This window comes from Topomyia yanbarensis, chromosome 3 (assembly GCF_030247195.1).
Source record: "Topomyia yanbarensis strain Yona2022 chromosome 3, ASM3024719v1, whole genome shotgun sequence".
Classification (NCBI taxonomy): Eukaryota; Metazoa; Arthropoda; class Insecta; order Diptera; family Culicidae; genus Topomyia; species Topomyia yanbarensis.
The window spans coordinates 350,229,628-350,249,735 of record NC_080672.1 but is presented as its reverse complement, the minus strand read 5'-3'; the positions used below and the strand labels follow the sequence as shown (position 1 = coordinate 350,249,735).

Below are 20,108 nucleotides of genomic sequence, written 5' to 3'. Positions count from 1 at the left end.
TCCGACAATGTTATTCTGTACGCACTCGCGACTCATACGGCTATCAACCGGAACGTCCTGTTCAGTTTTTCGCGGTTCCGCTAGGTTTTCAGCGCCGCACCTCAGGCGGGAACCCCATATCGCAGTGCTACTGCGTTAGTTGCCTTCGCCGACTTTTCGCAGGCGTGGTGTTGAAGCACAACCGCTCATCGATCATTACCCCCAATTGCTTCAGTGCACGCTTCGATGCAATCACGTGCCCTCTGACGTCGATCTGCATCCGCTGAATCACTTTGCTGCTGCTGACCAACACCACTTTCGTCGTGGTGAGCTATCTGCAGCTTGACCTAGTTCATCCAGCTTTCGAACGCTCGTCTCCGTCACAGATACCTTCACTTCTTCAAGTGTCTCACTCATCATCGTTAGTGACACGTCGTTCGCGCAACCCACGATTTTCACTTTCCTAGGCAGCCGCAGTGTCAAGACCCATCGTTCATCTCGTTCCAAAGAGTTGAACCTAGAATGGAGCCCTGAGGAACATGAACTGTCACTTGCATTGACTTCTGCCCTTCGCTCGTCTCGTACAGCAGCATTCTGCTCTAGAAGTAGCTCTTCAGGATCCGGCATAGATAGTCGAGGACCCTCATTCTGTGCAGCGCTGCGGCGATGATTTCCCAGTTAACGCTGTTAAATGCATTCTTCACATCTATCGTGACCACAGCGCAGTATCGATCTCCTCTTCGCTTCCGTTTAGATGCCTTCTCCGCACTCTCGAGTACTATCCGAATTGCATGCATTGTCGATGTTCCTTTGCAGAATCCGAACTGCATCTTGGACAATACGCACTCGTCCTTCGTGCATATCGTTAGCCTGTTAAGAATGATTCTTTCCAGGAGTTTTTTAAATGTATAAAGCAAACACAGAGGCCTGCGCGAGGTCGGATCCTCCGGTTATTTCTCTGGCTTTGGCAGCAACACCAGCTTCTATTCCTTCCAAATTTCGGGGAAGTTACCTTCATCTAGACACTTCTGCAGCACCATCCTGAACATGTCCTGGTATGCTAGGATCACAACCTTCGGCACCACGTTTAGTATTCCATAAGGACCAGGGGTTTTCTTTGATTTCAGGCGCTTCGACGCTTCTGCAAGGTCATCGTTTGTCACTTGCCAATCGTCTGTGTGCTCCTTCTTCTTCGCCGTTCGTTGTCGGTGACCAGGTAGTTCGTTCGTGCTTTAGGAGCAGACCATTTTCAGCTTACACGGGCACATTTCGGCTGGCCTCGACAGACCCGTCATTTTCGCCATCACGACTCGGTACGCGTCGCCCCAGGGATTCACGTCTACTGCTCGGCACAGATCCATATGGCAATCTGAATTGATAAGCTTAATCTCCTGTTTTAAAGCGGCCCTAGCTTCCCGGAACGCTGCCTTGCGCTACTCTCTATTTGGCTCCAATGCTGTTCTCTGAGCCCGCCTTCTCGCTCTGAGACAAACAGCGCATAGCGTACTGAGCATCTCATTCCACCAATAAGCTGGGCGTCTGCTATTGCGTGGCTTCAGTTTTCGTGGCATTGTGGCGTCACAAGTCGTCACAATCTATTTTGTTAGATCAGTCGAATCTACGTTCTTGGTCCCGTCGTCCGGCTGATATGCCTCAACGAAGGTGTTTGTCGCAAGCGTTCGTCTTTCTCCGTGCTGCAGCAGGGTTCCGTTGGTCGATGCGGTAGCAAATCGCCTGGTGGTCGCTATGCGTATACTTTTAGTATACTTTCCAATCCATGTTCACCGTCAATGCAGGGCTACAGAATGTGATGATGATAGACTTCATATCGTCTCTCAGAAATGTGCTAACAGAACCTTCACTGCACAATCTTACGTCCAACTTCGCTAGAGCTTCCTGCAGGATACACCCTCTTGTGTTGGTCACTCTACTGCCCCATTGCACTGCCCCGACGTTGAAGTCACCACCAATGACTAACCACTTCCGACCGATCAACTGCTCGGTTAACTGCTCCAGCATTAGGCTGAACTGCTCTGTTGTCTGCCTTGGAGGAGCGTAACATCTGTGCACGAAGACGCCGTTGATTTTGGTGATAACGAAGCCCTCGTTCTACCACTTCTTGAATGGGGAATCCACCCATAACCTGTATCACAACCGTTCCCGATCTATCCGCCACCTAATTTTTATTATCAGGAAGGACTTGATATGGCTCTCCAATTAAAGCGACATCACACATAGTTTCTACCGTAGACTGCCACAATAGTTGCTGTGCGGTGTCACAGTGATTCAGATTAATCTGGGTTATTTATTTATTTATTTATTTATTTATTTCCATTTTTCATCCGACCCATGTTGGTCTACATGAAATTTAATGTTGTTGTATGGGAAAAGCCCATTTCAAGGTTTACTTCAGAAGCAGACCTCGAATGCGCGTAAAAACCCATAATCTTTTCGCACGTTTTTTCTACAATTACAATGAACTGACATTACAAATTAACAAAATTACATACAAGGTATACAATATTTCAATAACATTACAGAAATATTTTCACATAATCTTATAAGCTAAGTCAATATCCTAAGTCTATTCTTGAAAACATCACTAGAAACATAAAAATCGAAATGGTCATACACACTATTGAAAACATTACACATCGCCCTTATGGGTTCGTTCTGACCGTACTCGGTGCGCTGAAAGTCTAGTCTTAAAAAGTTACGTGATCTAAGGTTTCTGTGGGGTACGTTAATGTTGATTTGTGAGAGAATATCTGGGGCATCCATTTGGCCAGTCAATATTTTCCCAACAAATATCGCTCTGGATGTATTGGTAGCTCTGTTGGGTTACGCCGCGGCAAAGTTCTAAGAGCAAAGCGGAGGAATCTTGCTTGTACTGCTTCAATTATGCTCGTATAAAGACACCAAATGGCTGCGGAAGCTTTCAGGACAGACCGAACAAGTGAAAAATACAATGCCCGCAGACAATATGGATCAGTAAACTCGTTGGCGATTCTTATTATGAAGCCAAGGTTTCTATTTCCCTGTGCTATAACGTGAGAGTAATGGTTTCTGAATGTCAGTTGCGAGTCCAGGAGTACACCAAGGTCTCTGATAACTGACACTCTCTCTAGCAATTGGCCGGCGATGTTGTAGCTCCAGAGAATTGGATTTTTTCTGCGCGTGAAAGATATTATAGAGCCTTTGGACACACTGAGAGCCAACAAGTTGCGATTACACCAGTTACAGAAAGCATCTAGATGTCGCTGAAGTTCGATACAGTCCTCTATTTACCGCACAATGAGAAAGAGTTTGAGATCATCAGCATATATGAGTTTGCACCCTGGGGGTATAACATAGCAAACGTCGTTGAAGAATAAAGAAAAAGCAACGGTCCGAGATTGCTCCCTTGAGGTACACCCGACAAGTTGATGAAGCTATAAGACACGTTACTTCCTATTTTCACAGACAGAGAACGATCTACGAGATATGATTTAAGCCATCCTGTAAAATTTGATGGAGCACCCAGTCGCTCGATCTTTGCCAGAAGAAGAGAGTGGTCTACACGATCGAAGGCAGCTTTAAGATCAGTGTATATAGTGTCTACTTGTAATCCATCTTCGATGTTTTTAATACAGTACGATGTAAACTGGGCTAGATTGGTGGTTGTTGACCTGCCTGCAAAAAAACCATGTTGGTCTTTCGATATGTATGCCTTGGTCTCACGAAAGAGCATATTTCCTACTAGGATCTCAAACAACTTTGATCCAGCGCAGAGCGAGGTAATACCACGATAGTTCGCAACATTTTGCTTATAACCTTTTTTAAAAACGGGGAACATTACTGATTTTTCCCAACACACGGGAAATACTGATTGCGACAGTGATTGGTTAAAGATTAGTCGTAAAGGTGTACACAATGCGCTTGCGCATTTTTTCAGTATAATGGAAGGAATCCCATCTGGCCCCACCGATGTAGAGGACTTTAACTTGCTTATGGCAGCCATAATGTGTTCGTCAGTAAATTGAATGTTTCCAAAATTGATTACACCGCGAGGGACATCTTGAAGGCCACAGTCCACCTGAGTTGAGCTAGCCGATTCATTTTTAAACACACTCGAGAAATGTTTTGCGAACAAATTACAGATACCGCTGGGAGTATTGGACGTTTCACCTGCGAGGAACATACTGGAAGGAAGCCCATTTTCTTTACGTTTACCATTTACAAAGGACCAAAACTGTTTTGGGTTTCGTTTTAGGTTCGATTGGGTTTGTGCTACGTGTCTTGAGTAGAGAAAGCGGTTATATGTTTTGTAGCTGTTACTGGCTATAGTGAACTCCCTTTTTGTGATTGGGTTTCTTCGAATAGTGTAATGTCGAAGCGCAGCAGCTCTCCATTGCCGTTGGCCTGCAGTCACCTTCTTGTAGTCTGGCCATTTAAAGCCACCCGTCCTTTGGTCGTTTCCATCCGCCGGAGCGCAAAGCATGCACTTCGGCCTCTGCGTGTAGTCTCTCGCAAGAATGCCCGTCGCCCTGCATTTTCAGCACATTCCGGATCTATCCGGGCGTTTGCAAGCATTTCTCCGCTTATTTATTCACGCGTGAGGCGGCTCTCAATGAGCATCTCGTACATCAAATCGTAACTTTGCCCACCTCCAGCGCCTTGTCGGCAGCGGTTACCGGTAAATGAATCATCGTTGAGTTGCTCCGTATCCCTTCTTTAACTGGATCATCCTGTGCACCTCACCCAAGTTAGACTGCTGCTTTAGTGCACCTCTCAGCTCGTCTTCCGTCGTGATCTCATCAAGATTCTTGCACACAATCACCATATCCTGGTTTACGGCTTTAACTTCATTGATTTGGCAATAGTGTCCTCCAAGGTCAAGCTGCTAGTCGTGGGATCCTTCTTCAACTCGAAGAGCATCTCGGTTTTTTGGGTGTGCCTGATTTTTACCACGTTTTCCCCCAAATTCCGCAGCTTTGGGTTCTCTCCGAACTTCTTGAGCAGCACTGCATACGTCGTCGCGTCATTGGCTTCGACGAGCATGGCTTCTCCTTTGGTGCCTTTTGACGAGCCGAAGGTATTCCTTTCCTCTTCTGCTTCTCTTTTTGCTGTTTCCTGTGTTTCTCCTTTCGACCTACAACGGTATTCCAGCTTTCTCCTTGTTGGGTAACTTCCTTTTTTCGGTAACAACAGTGTCCTCGAGCGTCTGTTTCTTGAGCCCGCCTGGTCTTCCGTCTCCTGGCTAAGTTCTTGTGCTCAATGGAGTCACAGAAATTGGCGTGTTCTCCACTTCAATCTGTTTCTGCTTTCTCTGGTTCCAGATGGGGGGTAGGAAGATAGTAGCCTTAGCCGACAGCAATGCTCGTTTAGCTCAGCTATCAGCGTTGCCGTGTCATACTCCTTCACGGCAGACACTAACGCCTTTCGGATTCTGAGAACCATCTCCTTAATGTCCTTATGGACATTGTTTCTCGCGTCCACAGACTTGTGGAGCTCCTCAATCAAGGACTTCGTTGCCACTACTTTCGGCTTCTGTGGGGTATAACGCATACCACTCAGCTCTAGCTGTTGTTGCTGCTGCTGCTGTTACTGCTGCTTCCTCTCTTCCTGTTCTTGCCAAATGACTTCAGCTGCTGCTGGTGGTGGTGAGCTCATCAAACCACCTCTGGCGAACGGATTCACCGCGCCTGCTCCGTATGTGTAAGTTTCTTTGTTTATCTCCATTTTATTTATTTACTAACTCCGGGCCGCTATCTTCACTCGTCATACGTAGTCGCCTCTTGTGATTATCTACACAGCAAGGAGGTCATGCTAGGGTTGACACTATCCTTCATGGGGAGTAGTGTTCAGACACGGATTGGAGTAAAATCGGGAATGCTCCAACCGAACCAAGTATCACCAACTAAATGGGGACGAGCTTTGAACGTGTCCGGAGACCTCCCAGGGTTTTGTCGGGACGGAGGCAGCCGCCCCACTCGCAATTTCAAATCGGTGTCATCCTTAGTTACGCAGAGATTAGAACAGCACGCCCGTCAGCCCAATGTCACTATCTAATTTGTGATCCGTATCCTGTCCGTTGACGTTCGCCATGGCCAGTATGCCATTATCAGGATGTTACTGGCGTCGATCGTAATGTGCCAGTTTGGCAAGGGTCATGCAATGATTATTATGATTATTTTCGATGCTCAACACGATAACACTGATATTAGATTGCATAGTGCTTCCTATTTTTGATAACAGAAGGAAGTCGGGTTTACCCACACTATTGGATTTACCTCATTTTACCCTAATTGAAAAATAGGCAAAAAATATTTTTGGATATTGCCCAATACTCCCCCACTCCACAGTCCAGGCATTGAAGTCGCCATCACGATTTGCAGGGGATGTGCTTGTTTCAGTTTCAGTTCTATATTGAAACCCCTATACTGCTGTATACGCTCTAATGAGATGTAAAAGAGAGCGTCGATTTTAGAGCAAATAGTAGGCCTATTTTTATAATCATTTAATATTCCTATTTTGAAACACAAACTGCTCTCATGTGTTAAATATGAACTATAGTTACTTATTTACTCAGTGAAAAATAAGAATTTTTTGGTGGTTAGCAAATTGATACTGGGCTAAATTGTTTTCATCATGTTTTTCGCACATTTTATGGATCATACGTACACTCTACTATTAATTTGCTATGCACACGAGACTGTTACTCGATTAGAAAACAATAACAAAAATGTAATAAAATTGGCTATGTTATAAATTTGGTGTCGTTAGTTTCAAAAAACAAATTCTTATAAGTTTCTACGCGAGATATAGTTTTGAAACCTCTCTGTTGTGTTTTGATCTTGAATGTATATCACGAGTACCGTGGGTGACAATCACAGAAATGAAAAAAACGTTTTAAAAATAACCTTCAGCCAATAAAATCGGCTGATATTAAACACGTCAGTGGAGTAGGTTAGAAAATAGTTATATGAAATTGAATTACTTACATTAATTGGCTGGAAAGATCTCACGTCCTTAAGTTCAGTCAAATCCAACGGTGGTTGCTTGTGAGGAGTAGCGGACCAAATTGAGACTAACCAACGATTTCCTGAAGCATAAAAAACGAGTATAAATTGAATTGATCCGATACTAGTGTGAACAATTGAACAAGGATTCATTCTCGCTTGCAGCAAAAACAGTGTATGAGAAGGTGGGGTAGGATTGCTCAGCGGGACAGTCTTATAAGAATTCCATGCGTTACAAACTTTAGCTATTTATGACATATCTTGCACACCTATTATTTTTGCAGGGAATTCTTTCTAGAATTGACTATGATCTGTCTAACCACGTCGGGCTATCCTACCCAATCTTCTCCTATGTATTTCAACTGAGCACAACCATTCGGTTATTGTGCCACAAAAACTACCACCGATGACTGTCTCGTGGTTGTGCAGTCCTGCTATCATCCCGACCACGAAGTCAACCCACCTGTGTGTCTGTCCTGCCAGTAGTACTTATTCTTCGAGCAGCAACCGCAGATGATATTGAGTAGGAAGATGGAAAGCAGTAGCACGGTGCAGATCCCGATGGTTACGTAAAACGGATTGAAATTACCGTAGATGTGACCTTTGAAGTATGGATTATCTAAATAGGCGACACGCTCGTCTATCGTTGACATGGTACACCATTGGGAGCACCCACAAAATGCGTCCCCTTCTTCGGCGGTGGTGCTGTTTCTGCTGACAGCTGGGGAGTGCGATGCAAACGACTTTGCTGGGACGGAAATTGGCCAATTTGCTGTGCCTGGATGTGGCGGTTCACATTTAACAGATCTGCTCTCGGATTTTCGCTTCGCTCAGTTTAATCTGAAATTGGAAATATCGGCACGGGGGAGAAAGTCAATTAATTGTTCGATCGGATGAATGGATTAATTTGATAGGATGCCGTAATTTGGGTGAGTAGATTGGGCTGGTTTAGAAACCATCGAATGAAGGTACATACTGGCGGTTTCCGGTGACGAAAGTGGTGCAATTATTGGCGCAAGGCAGTGGTGTTACCACACAGAGTGGTGCCGATCGTGAATGGGGATGTAGCTCAGATGGTAGAGCGCTCGCTTAGCATGTGAGAGGTACGGGGATCGATGCCCCGCATCTCCAGGACTTTTATTTTAATATGATTGGTAGATTATTCGGTTCAGTAGATAGATGTGCTTGAATAAAACGTTGTGAGTTTTCGAGCCAACATTTCATCAGTTAATTTTATCTAGTAAACGTTTATTTTTTATGGTTTTGCCCGTAGTCGTAAAAATGGGATAATATAATATAATTGCATTCCTCCATCCATTTCCATCTGCCAAACTCAGAAAACCGCTCTCGATGTTTGGGCATGATGTCGTATATTCTTCACATTGAAACTGTCAGCACCGAATGAATAAATTGACTAATATGTAGGTCACATATATGTATAGGTTAACAAAATTCTAGTGTTCGTTTGGTGCTCTATACACTCAGGTTTTTTACGCGGAGGATACAGGCCGCGTAAATGAAAAACGGGTAAATTTAAGAATCCGCGTAAATGAAAACCGCGTAAATTTCAAAATCCGCGTAAATGAAGACCTCGTAAATTTCAAAATCCGCGCAAAAAATACCGCGTAAAAAAACTTGAGTGTATTTATCTCAGTGTCAGGCCCGTAACCAGGATTTTGTTTCGGGAGGGGCTTAAATCTTTTTGCATAAATGTGTTAATTATGGTGACTTGGAATTGATCGTAGCAGTCACTGGCGCAAGACGTGATAATTTTTTTCTCCCGTCAAGTTTTTTTCGGTTGTTCGGTTATTTGGATTTCTACCATCAGTCCCTGGATATCCAAGTATTTTTATTTGATATTATTCCTTAAGCGATGTTGACCATCGCATTGGTATCCTTTTGGTCCGATCGAGCCTTTTCAATCTTGATGGAGTCGACGCTGGAAACCTCCAGGATTAATAGATTGGTGTGTAGGTTACCAGGACAGGGATCGACGGAAAACAGTCTGATGCTGAACTACAGAAGACCGGCATAGCGGTCGGCCATTGCTTGGTCGTAAAAAGAGGAAAGAAATACGTAAGGACTGTTAAGCCGAAATTAAAAAGCGATAATTCGTACTTCTGAATAAGCAGCGCATTGCACGGTCGGATGGCACATTTTCTCGATGTGAGTGTTTCTACAAAGCAGTGTAGCTGCGTACCGACGTCACGAGAACATAACCAGACGAAGGAGCCGTCACGAATTGTTGGGCAAAGCATCAAGCCTATAAATCACGTAAAAAGCTTCAGAAGGACTGGACAAACATACCGGTGAGCCCGTTCTAATTATATTTTTAGTGTATTTATGTGAATCTTAACACCAGTATACGGTTTTATGATGATTGTGAAATCTTTTACGGTCCTTAAGGTCGGACTGGGGCTTAATCTTGCTTTTATTAAACATTATAGGGGAACGTGGTCGTTTGCCGACACTGGTCGGTTGTCGGCACCCCTATGTAAGTTTTGACAGAAAGTAGACATGGACATTCTGATAAATATCATTTATGTGTTATATTAGCACGATCTTTTTGTGCTGTTTTGTGGAAGTGATTTCGTTGGCCTTTATTTTTTCGGCTTTTAGAGCTATTAGGCGTTTTTGCCTTTTGTCTTCATGTTTAGCAATAACTAACCGTTTTGGCCAATTTTCTCGATCATTATTTCAGAGAGTGAGTAAAGGCGCTATAACCTTGGCTCATCAGCCAGGACAGGGTTAATAACCTCTGCCACATCCCAGGAACTCAGGACCAAAGTGGTGACATTAACCCTCTTAGCAAAGTCACTCCCAACGATTTATCAAACCCCCATCAAATTGAAACGGTTGTGTACGGTTGTCCACGTGTCTTCCTTATTCAAGGTTCAAAATAATCCGTTGATTAAATTATTCATTAAATGAATAATTTGATTGTCGTATAATTTTGAATCATCTTTGCTTGTGTCATATTGAATAGGTGCCACAAACATTAATATTGACAAGAAAAATTGTGGGCGAACGTCTGCAATTTTCCAGGATTCCTACATGTATTGGCTGTGTATGTGTAGACTAGACTAGACTAGACTAGAAATGTGTTAATTCTGGTGACTTTAGATAGTAAATGGAAACTGAATGTAATTTTGAAAAGACTTCTTGGTGAAAACAGTTCCAAAACAAAGACAAGCAATAGACAATATGTTATCTGATACAAGAAAGGCTATAGTACATCAATGAATTATTGCTTTCGAATTTGATTTTTATTATTAATTTACAAGTTACAATTTTCACCGTTGGTATTTGCAAACGTCATCTGGCGGGTGCCCTTATGATGCAACTTGAAGCTAAATAATTGAAGCTGTTCAGTGCAGATTCTTACGATATGCGTTACCTCAATTGCCTTGGAACGATCCCCTGAACCTGCCACCATACGAAGCCCGTCGTCCATTATTAGGACTACACACTTTAGAAGATCGTAGACACGCGCCACAAGCTACCTTCGTGTCTAAGTTTCTTCTGACTGAATATGATGTTCCCGATCTCCGTCCTCGAACACTGCGGTAAACTGATATGCGCAACACTAACTACGCTGCCAACAGATCGATATTAGAAAAGACCCGTCGCGTTAACGATTATAGCGACATCTTCGACTTTGTCATTAGTTATGCACAGTTTCGAAATTGTTTGTTGCTACTTTAGGTTATTTCTTTTTTGTTTAGTTCATTAAGACTAAGTGTCAGTTGGACTTCAATTATTTAAATACAAATACAAATACAAATACACGAGAATGTCGATATTTGCTACACTTCTTTTGAACAGGCAGGCGATTTGTAGATGCAGAGAAACGGTTCAACTCCTATTTTACTAAAATTTGTAATATTTTCAATTTAAATGTAATACATTAAAGACTATTTACGGCAACATTATCAAACAAGAGAACAAATAATTATTTATCTATTTAAGTATTCAGATTTTGTCTCAGATCCTATTTTTTATGAAATTGATACTTTTTATATCATTCGACAGGCTGATTTTTCTGGCCAATTCTTCTACTAGATCCTTGAAACCATGGTAAAAGGCAGACCAGTAATTTTGATAAAGCATAAATAAGAATATTAGTTCTATTGACTTAAAATCTTGCAAAACCCTTAAGATCCGATTAGATAATCTAGATTAAGAGAATATTATATTTGAGCACACGAAGCTTACAAGTTTTATTGCAAAATTTATGGGTTTTTGGACAATACAAAAGTATTCTTCAATGAATTAATATAATAAACTAACGGAAATTATATCTACTAAATGACTGTTCACTTGTACTTAGTACCGATTAATAAAACAGTAATTTGTGTAGATTGTGTTAAATGTAACATTGATGACACCACCAAACTAACTAGAAACTATAAATATGATTGAGTACATTGATTTTAGCAACACAATTGCTTCCGACAAATCAAAGAGAACAATTCGTCGCTGTTGTGATCTTATGACAAGCGCCATTTAGCACATTTCGAGAAAAACGATTTTTAAAGTTTGATGTTGAATATCTTGAAGCTTATAAATCGTAGAAATAATTCAAAGAAGACATTTGATGCTTCCATCTATGTATTAATCTCTCAAGTATTACGAGGATCGGTTTACTATACTGCAAGTTTTTATTATAAATGCAAACAAAAGTCGCACTCACACGTGTCATAGGTGTGTATTGATGACAAAATTTGTATGGATTGTCATAATCGTGCATGGAAAATTTTCCGTAGAAAAAATCATCAATTATTAACTTTTTTTGATATCTGGTCAGGGAATCTAGAAAAAATAGTTTACAGTTTAAAACATAAACTGCATTTTTCTCACAATTCGTGTGTTTCTATTTTGAAAATGATTATGCCATTGTGTTCCTCAGATATGTTTACCCATAAAACCATCCCTCAGTAATCAAGCAGAATGTCGAAATTCTGAAAACGTCACTTTGTAGAGATTTTTTAAACAACTGATGTGGCATATCTAACTCAGTTTACCGCAAAATGGCGTTTGTCATAAAATAGCACAACAGCGACGAATTTCTTTTCCTGTACCGAAAAGACTTTTTTTATTTCTCTGTTCCTGTGAATCTATTGCAATTTTTTGTCAGGGGCAGCGTGCATGGCATACTGTCTAGTTCCTTCTGTCAGTTGAACTTGCTATGATGCTTGCAGTTACGCTTTCTAAGTCAATTCAAACATGTTGACATTATTCTGCCCAAAAATTGGTTTGTTTTTAATTAGTTTTTTTACTATCATCATCAAGATTAGAAAAGATACATGACTTCTTGAAGAAAACTGTAACTCTTTTTGATTACAGATTTGTTTTACAAAAATTTTGGAAAACATTTTAATTAAAGTTGTTGCACCCAACGTTGAACGTTGTGCAGGTATCGAAAACGTAAGCTGCTTTAGAAAATGCCGTTTTATCAAACCGAATTGTGAGGATCAGAGCGCGATTCCAGAAGCACTTATTCTGAGTGAATAGAAAGATAGAAGCGATGCTTGTAAAGCGACTCTCTCATTTTATTTAAAAACGAACAAAAACAGACCAAGAGCCTGTCATATGCTGAACACATGAAATAGAAATTATTGGGCTTTAAGATTCAACCAGTCACAACATTTTAGTCGCAACAGTGTTTTAATACGGAACGTATTCCTCGCATGAAAATGAAATTTAATGCAAATTAAAATGATATTGCGTTAAAATGTCGCGAAAACAAAAACTCGGTTATATCGTTCTCAGTAAACTGAAATATGTTTTGCCTTGTTCAGCCTAGTATTTATACTAAGAGTACAGAGTGCATATTTCCAATACAGAAAGTCAAATTGGGTGCAATTCAAAAACTTGTCATTCAAATTTAAAATAGAGTTGCCAATAGCGAGTATTACATCTGAGTTTTGTTAATCATGACATCACTTGCGATGAAGCGTTCTCTTTTGGAGAGTTTTAGAACTCAGTCGTCCATGAAACTTCTACTTTTTTAAATAATTAGTTGAGCGAACTCGGTCCAATGCTTTAGCCAATCGAAGAACTGGTTCTTTTATCTATTTAAGGCTATTTCCAACAATAAAAATAATAAAACCAGTTTTAATAGTTAGCCAGTAGATCTCGCCTTAGCTCTCAGCCATTGCATGTGGAAATTACGAAGCGGGCAAATATTTTTTCCTCACTAACTGCGTATATGGGGTCGTTCATATCTATCTCGCTATTGAACACTTCCGTGTCATCATCGTGGTCGCTGCCTTTATGTTCGCGAACATACTTGCTTGTTGCCGTAAGGAGTGTGAATTTCATCAATGATTGTGCTGGCTGTAGATTTTGAGATACTTGACGCAGTTGTTGCCGTCGTAAGTAATATCTGAACAGATGCTACCAATTTGGTAATTGTTTGTGTTCAGCGGCCTCTGATCAGGGTAAACCGTAATGTGACTTTTTCACAAAACTGGAACTACTAACTTGTCTTTGATATATGCAAAGAGTACTATGCGTAATTGTGCTATCGCATTATGTTTTGTACTGCATTTTTTACAAATGTGACATCTGCAACTAAGCGGAATCCGCTCTTGTAACCGAGAATTAATTCTCTCACCGTCCATTTATGAAAAGCTTTTAATTATAGCATTGTCACACACAAACATGTGTTTTAAATTATTCAAAATGAATGGTTTCGCCTAGGCCAATTTGTTGAACGCTATGAACGCTGAATACCTGATATGCTATAACTCGATAAAGGTGACTATCATAAGTCTAACCTCCGTTTTCATCTTCATCACGATTACTCGGTCCAATGCGAGTCTTCAATAATCACAATATTTGGCCGGAGCACTACTTCTTGCTTCTGCGACTCACTCATCTTGCAGATTACTACGGCAAGAAGTATAGTAGCAGTTTTCTTTGTTCTTCAGACAAGGCACACAATATAAAAGTAATTATATTTGTCATTCGCTTCTCACTGGCTCGGACAGAAGCATAAATCACACTGAGTTTCGTGACTATTGTTTTTGGTTGTTGGAAACAGCAATCATCTTTAACTTTTTCTCAAAAATTTGTTCACACCAAACGAGTTACAAAATTGTTAAAAGTCATTTCATGGGGCTTTAGCCCCCTAGTCCCCGCTCTAGCTACGTGCCTGCCAAGTGTCCGGAATAAGCTGATAATCTTCGGTTTATTCGCGTTGCTTCAAAAATTTCCTGATGATCAGTTTTTGCTTTGCTATACAAATAATACATACTTTGAATTTTAATATAACGCTGGAGTTCATTTTTTCAACTGAATAATGCAAAATCAGTAGAGTGAATATTGTTAACAATAAAAAAACTTTATTTGAAATTTCAAAAAGAGGCACATATATTGAAAGGTTGGTCGTCGTCACGTCAAAAGAGTGACTCTATCCTCCATTGAATAATGAGGAATTTACAATTAAAATATGTCAAACACAAGTAAAATATTCTTGTACTGCTTAAACAAAAGTATTCAAGTTTTTCGGATGCAAGCATAGCGTAGCTGGAAAATCGATTGCATTGTACGCTGCTCTTCTGGATTCGATTCCCACTGTACTGGTATCATTTAGTTAGATTTTTATCACCTCTACAACTGAAATTTCACTGCCCTTCATTTTATAGATTTCTTCCACTTTCCGTTTGAGCTTCATCTTATCCTTAGTAAGATATATCCACTGTTTTTCATCTATCTCATCAAATTTGTTGAAATCTTTATTCAAGGAATCTTTCCACGTATAAATAGGCCGACCTACTTTCTTCGTCTAGAGTTCCATTTTGTATGCCAATTTCAATGGATGTGTACTATTTCTCCTAATAATAAGTACGTAGTATTTGAGCTCCGATTTATGGTCTTACCATAGAGTTCTTTTCTAACGTTGAGTTCTCTGTTGTCATATTTCCTACCATTTTAGTCAGATGTCTTTTACTTTCTTTTTTAAAAGTTGATAACTTTTAGTACTATGCCAGTTTCTGTATGGTTTTTTAGTGAGTGTTTGATATTATTGTCCCGGAAAGCAAAGTTGGTGCTATCACTGTATTGTATATAAGGCATCCTATTTCTCACGCGGGTTTGAATTTCTTACAAAATTCTACTACCACTTTTGAAGCCTTTACTCTATTCACGCCTCTTTTTCTTTCAGTGGCTGGACGGTGAAGCGTTCGCGTGAGATGGATTCCCAAATCCTTACTTGCATAACTCACTTCATACGGTTTGCCGCTCAGCTTCATCGTATCTGGTGGGGCTCCTACGGGATTCGGCATTCTTATAAGGATATTTACCAGCCCTACTTCTGATAAGCATTCTTCGATAGCTTTGATCCTCTTGTTCACCAGTTGTTGGAGGTCTTCAGAAAATGCTTATATACAAGGGAGTTTAAATTATCCTTCCGTAATAATGTGTATGTCTGGAACAAGTTCTGCAACTTTTCGTAGGACGCTCTCTATAAGGTTGAACAGAAAAGGGGATATAGGGTATTCTTGCTTTACACCTTTACGTCTACACAGTTCCTCGGATACCGACCGGATTCGCCATCGTACTCTTGTCCTATCTTCTCTCACGCAATTCAGCACTCTGTCAATTATACGCGATGGTAATCTTATTGAGTGCCTTTCCGATATCGAGTGTTACTGCGGTCAAGCTTTTTCCAGCATTCCAGAATTCTTCCATGGTTAGCCCTTCCATAAATATTTGATCACTAGTTGATTAGTTGATCTTCCTTCTGTGAATGCTGCCTGGTACAAATCCAATTCTCCCGTGAACTCTTTTAATCTCTTCCTCATCCACTTATCGCATGGATTGTATCCTACATTGCATAGACTATTTCTTCTGAAATTGTCCACATTTCTTATTTTGAAAGTTTTTGAAATAGGTATCTGAATAGATTCAGTCATATCCTTTGGCAGTATATTTTCCAACCAAATTCTCCTCTAAATTCCTACCATCTGCTCCAAGGTTCTCTTATCCGCATACTTGAGGTGCTCTATCCGCCCTAGCCGCTTTTCCGTTGCATTCCTTACAGCTTCACTGATCTAATTCATCGTTAGGGGTTCAGTTAGGGAGCCTGTGTCTTGTTAATTCACTAGCTCCAGTCTGAGTCCTTCCTTTTCCATAAAAATGTTTCACCATAATTTGGTTGATATTTAAGCATTTCTCGCCTGTTTCCTTTGAGTGAACTTTCTCAGGAACTGGTAGAACGTCCGTATTCTAACTGCTGCGTCAAAATCATGTAAAGCTTCCGTACCTCAATTTCGTGGAGGTCTCTTACAGCCGATTGAAATTCTTGCTTCCTGTCCCTTACCTTCCATCGCTAACTTCAGTGCCCTGAGTCTATTTAAGGCCGATTTTCTTCTCAGAGTCAGGGGTACCCTTGAAGAACTCATAGTGACATTTCATGCTTTTTTCGTTTTATTTGTTATAGATTGGAATGCTTAATTTTTACTTACTATCATTGGATCTATTTTCATTTCATAACTTCTTAATGCTTCGTGATCTTTTTTCTTTGTTCTTCCTTAATAGCATCACAATACTAGGAGCTTTTCGACTTTGGTATGTTTTTTCACCATTTTCGGGAGTCGCACTCCCTAGTAGTTTATAGTCTGTTTAATACTCGTCCATACACTTTTAATATATGTGATGTCAATCCATCTACTGGCACAATGTAATCTATCTGGCACAACACGCCAAGTGAACTTGACTTTGACTGTAATCATAGATGAAATTTGTATAAGCTTATGTATATAAAAAAACATTTTAAACTCCACTCCTTACTGATTTGGGTATTCCACTCTTCTATTAGTATTAGCTTGACTATTATTTGATTCTGATCCACGATTGCCCCTATACTGGACACGACCATGTTTGGGCCATGTACATTCACTAGCACGAGCTCCATCTCTTCTTCCACTTGCAATCTCACGGAAATTGCTGTGTTTCCTACCTTCTACTGTTATGCTATATTTGCTTCCCTCTCAATTAAAGCTGCTAATCCTCTTAATTGGTTCTGTCCTTCTCTTGCTATATGCCACTTGTAGTGGCGTGTTTCTATAAATTTCCCATCGGTGTTGACCTCTTGCAATGCCGTGATATCTGCATCAAAGAATCTCCAAACATCATTGATCTCTTTTTTCTGTCTTTTACACCCTCTTAAATTCAAGAATCCTACGTATGATAAAGTGTTGTTTTATCGCTAGGTTCAACTGTGGTAATATCACTGTGCTTTTTGGTGCCCTTTACTCCCGGTTTCGTTGAAGATCATGCCCCGTTTTATTTAAAATTCCACCTATCAGCATTTCATTCGCTTCTCTTTTATCTGCATCGTTCTTGCACTTTCCCTTTGTATTTGACCTCCTACACCTTCCTTGCTTCATTTATATGCTCTTACTCCTGTAACAGTTGCTCCATAACTTTGGATATTTCTCTCCGCTGTCTCTGTAAGTTTTCATTGCTATCGCTTGTGTCCTCCTCACGTCATTCAATATTTATGGCTGAAATCCCATCTACCTGAATATCATTATTCCGTGCGATATTTACCACACTATCATAGTGTTTTATAACCACTTCACCAGTGTACAGAATTCCCAATATACCTCCTTAGTTGTGTTTTTATACTCCGATCTAAAGGCTTGGATTATCCTTTTTTTATTATAAGCTTCAAAACTGTTTCTGCTGTTGGCACTTAAATGTCGAAAGCTAGCCAATATTGGCCCAATATTCTTTGACAACTTGATAAAATTATCTGATCAAAACTCATAGTTTTCAATAAAAATAATTTTTACTACGTGCATTTTTCCTGCAGTTATCACTATAACTCCAAGAGCAGTCATATTCGTGATATTGGCCTCTTAATAGATACTCCTTTAATTGCACTGACCATAACATCCAAAATATTTAATTGGAGATGCGGGGCATCGATCCCCGTACCTCTCACATGCTAAGCGAGCGCTCTACCATCTGAGCTACATCCCCTTATGCGAGAACACGTTCTATTCGGCAATGGCTTCATTTGTCCATCAGCACACAGTAAATTATAACACAAGAAGAGCACTACACTATCAAAAAAATCTTCGCCCAACGTGGGGCTCGAACCCACGACCCTGAGATTAAGAGTCTCATGCTCTACCGACTGAGCTAGCCGGGCGCTGTGATCTTTGCTCTTAAAATATCACACGATTGCAGAAGCGCAATAACAATCTGTCAGCATCCGACAAACTGGTTTCAAAAAGTCGTTCCAAATCATTCCGAAACGATCTGTCTCACTTTGTTTCTGAATGTTCCCATCTTTTTTCAACCTTTTAATTCTTCGTTCCATTACCGAAAGTAATTTACTAAATTTTTGCACCTATGTCTTTATCGCGTTTAATCGCAACTCACATATGCAATTATGCACTAACTTTAGGTTGCCTAAAAATTCTCACGCTGGTCACAGCTCTTGGTACTAATTCCAATCACGTGCCATTGCAATGACTCAATTTATTTCTGGCTTCTAACTTCTAGTGTCTATTTCAAACAAAAACCCAAAGTTTAAGCAATCCATTGAGGCATAAAATTTGATCTTGCATTTCCTAGACCCTGATACGAACTAGATAATTTTAAATAAATATTCAATTTGTAGAACCTGTATGGTGCTCATAAAAATGTAAAACGTTATAAACAAACAATAAAAAAGAATCTGGGCTCAACCGGGATTTGAACCCGGGACCTCTCGCACCCAAAGCGAGAATCATACCCCTAGACCATTGAGCCACCTGTTGATATTCGGTGAAAGTTCAACAATTTAAATCGATAAATGTTACAAACAAAACTGACGCAAACCGGATTCCTATTAGTTGATTGCGTGTGACAGCTCACAGACCACCTTTTGCGAGATGGTGTTGGTTTTTTTACTATTTTGGAACGAACGAATATAGCATTGAAGAAGCATATGCACGCACACAAACGATCGCAACTGATCGCATTTGAAACGGGTAACTGAGGGAGTGTCTTCCCTTAATTGAGAATTGATAAGTAACTGGCCTACTTTTTATATCAAGCACTTTTTAGTAAGTACACTATCACAATTTACTTTTCAACTTCCATCAAATGTTTACACTAGCTTGAATAAATCACACCTCTTCTTCACTGATCGGACCTCTGAATAACATTTAGTTTGGGCGTGGTATTCTTCGGTGATCAATTTTCCAAACTGCTAGTTATTCCCAGCACACTTTTTCTCCTACAGGTAAGAAACAGTGATTGCACTTGAATGCACGAAAAACTCACCATTCAAAGAGAAAAAACAGTACACATTAAATCTCCAGGACGCTCTGAATAAAAAAAAATGTGACGCTCGGCACAGCTCGTTGGCAAACTCACTTGAATCACTTCATCAATGGGCTCTGATCGCAACTGAACTGGACAAGTTGGTGCGTACTTTAAAGTAACCAACACCACGTAATCACCATAACAACGCGTCGGTCGTATACACCTACTACACACTAGCGTTCCGCGGACACCTTCACTATTGTATTCATAAGAAACGGCCAAAGCGGAAAGTGGACAGCGTTTGTAGGTGCTCGTGAAGGAATGGATGTAAACATTAACGGAGCGTTGAAGAATGAGAATGAGTGGAAACAGTGGAAACACAGAGAACTGTCATCGGTAGGTTTTGACCGGTCGGGAAGCTAAATCTAATTCGAAAAAATCGGAAGGTAATTTACAAGCCTAAACGGAAAATTGTTGACATGTTTTCATCGGTTCTAATTCATTCTCTAAATCGGTACAGAATACTACATGGATTTTTCGGTATCCATCTGTAGAAGTGAAATTAGTTTTCTTCCACCACAAGCTTGTACGTAGGGTAATTTAAATAACCGAGAACAGATAAACAGACGTACAACCTTGCTTAGCGTAACCTAACATGCATATAACAGATTGAAGTTTCCTAAGTTTGTCAGAGTATCACCACAATAATAAAATATCAGCAGAAATGTGTTAAGTCTGCATACCTGTTTGGCGTGTTCTGCGAAGCACGAAAAGGAAAATGAATCACTGGGTCGTTATCTCTTAGCGAGGTAGGTAGGCACGTACGTGCATTGCCGTGCCTTCATGTCCTATATGTAA

The 20,108-nt window shown here is 40.5% G+C and overlaps 1 protein-coding gene and 4 non-coding genes across 5 annotated transcripts in view; 1 reads left to right on the top strand and 4 right to left on the bottom strand.

Moving 5' to 3' along the window:
* Window positions 1-19,427, bottom strand: part of LOC131692610 (uncharacterized) — a 69,099-nt gene extending 49,672 nt beyond the window's left edge. The window contains exons 1-3 of the mRNA XM_058979769.1: window positions 19,269-19,427; window positions 7,444-7,820; window positions 6,963-7,063 (exon numbers count right to left, since the gene is read on the bottom strand). Of these exons, the coding sequence (XP_058835752.1) occupies window positions 6,963-7,063; window positions 7,444-7,633 (291 nt within the window). The 5' untranslated portion in view covers window positions 7,634-7,820; window positions 19,269-19,427. The remainder of the gene's footprint in view (window positions 1-6,962; window positions 7,064-7,443; window positions 7,821-19,268) is intronic.
* Trnaa-agc (transfer RNA alanine (anticodon AGC)) lies at window positions 8,039-8,111 on the top strand. Its single transcript has one exon. It is a non-coding gene; the product is annotated as a tRNA-Ala (tRNA).
* On the bottom strand, window positions 17,903-17,975 carry Trnaa-agc (transfer RNA alanine (anticodon AGC)). Its single transcript has one exon. It is a non-coding gene; the product is annotated as a tRNA-Ala (tRNA).
* Trnak-cuu (transfer RNA lysine (anticodon CUU)) lies at window positions 18,075-18,147 on the bottom strand. Its single transcript has one exon. It is a non-coding gene; the product is annotated as a tRNA-Lys (tRNA).
* Trnap-ugg (transfer RNA proline (anticodon UGG)) lies at window positions 18,681-18,752 on the bottom strand. The gene has a single exon. It is a non-coding gene; the product is annotated as a tRNA-Pro (tRNA).
* Window positions 19,428-20,108: the final 681 nt, after the last annotated feature.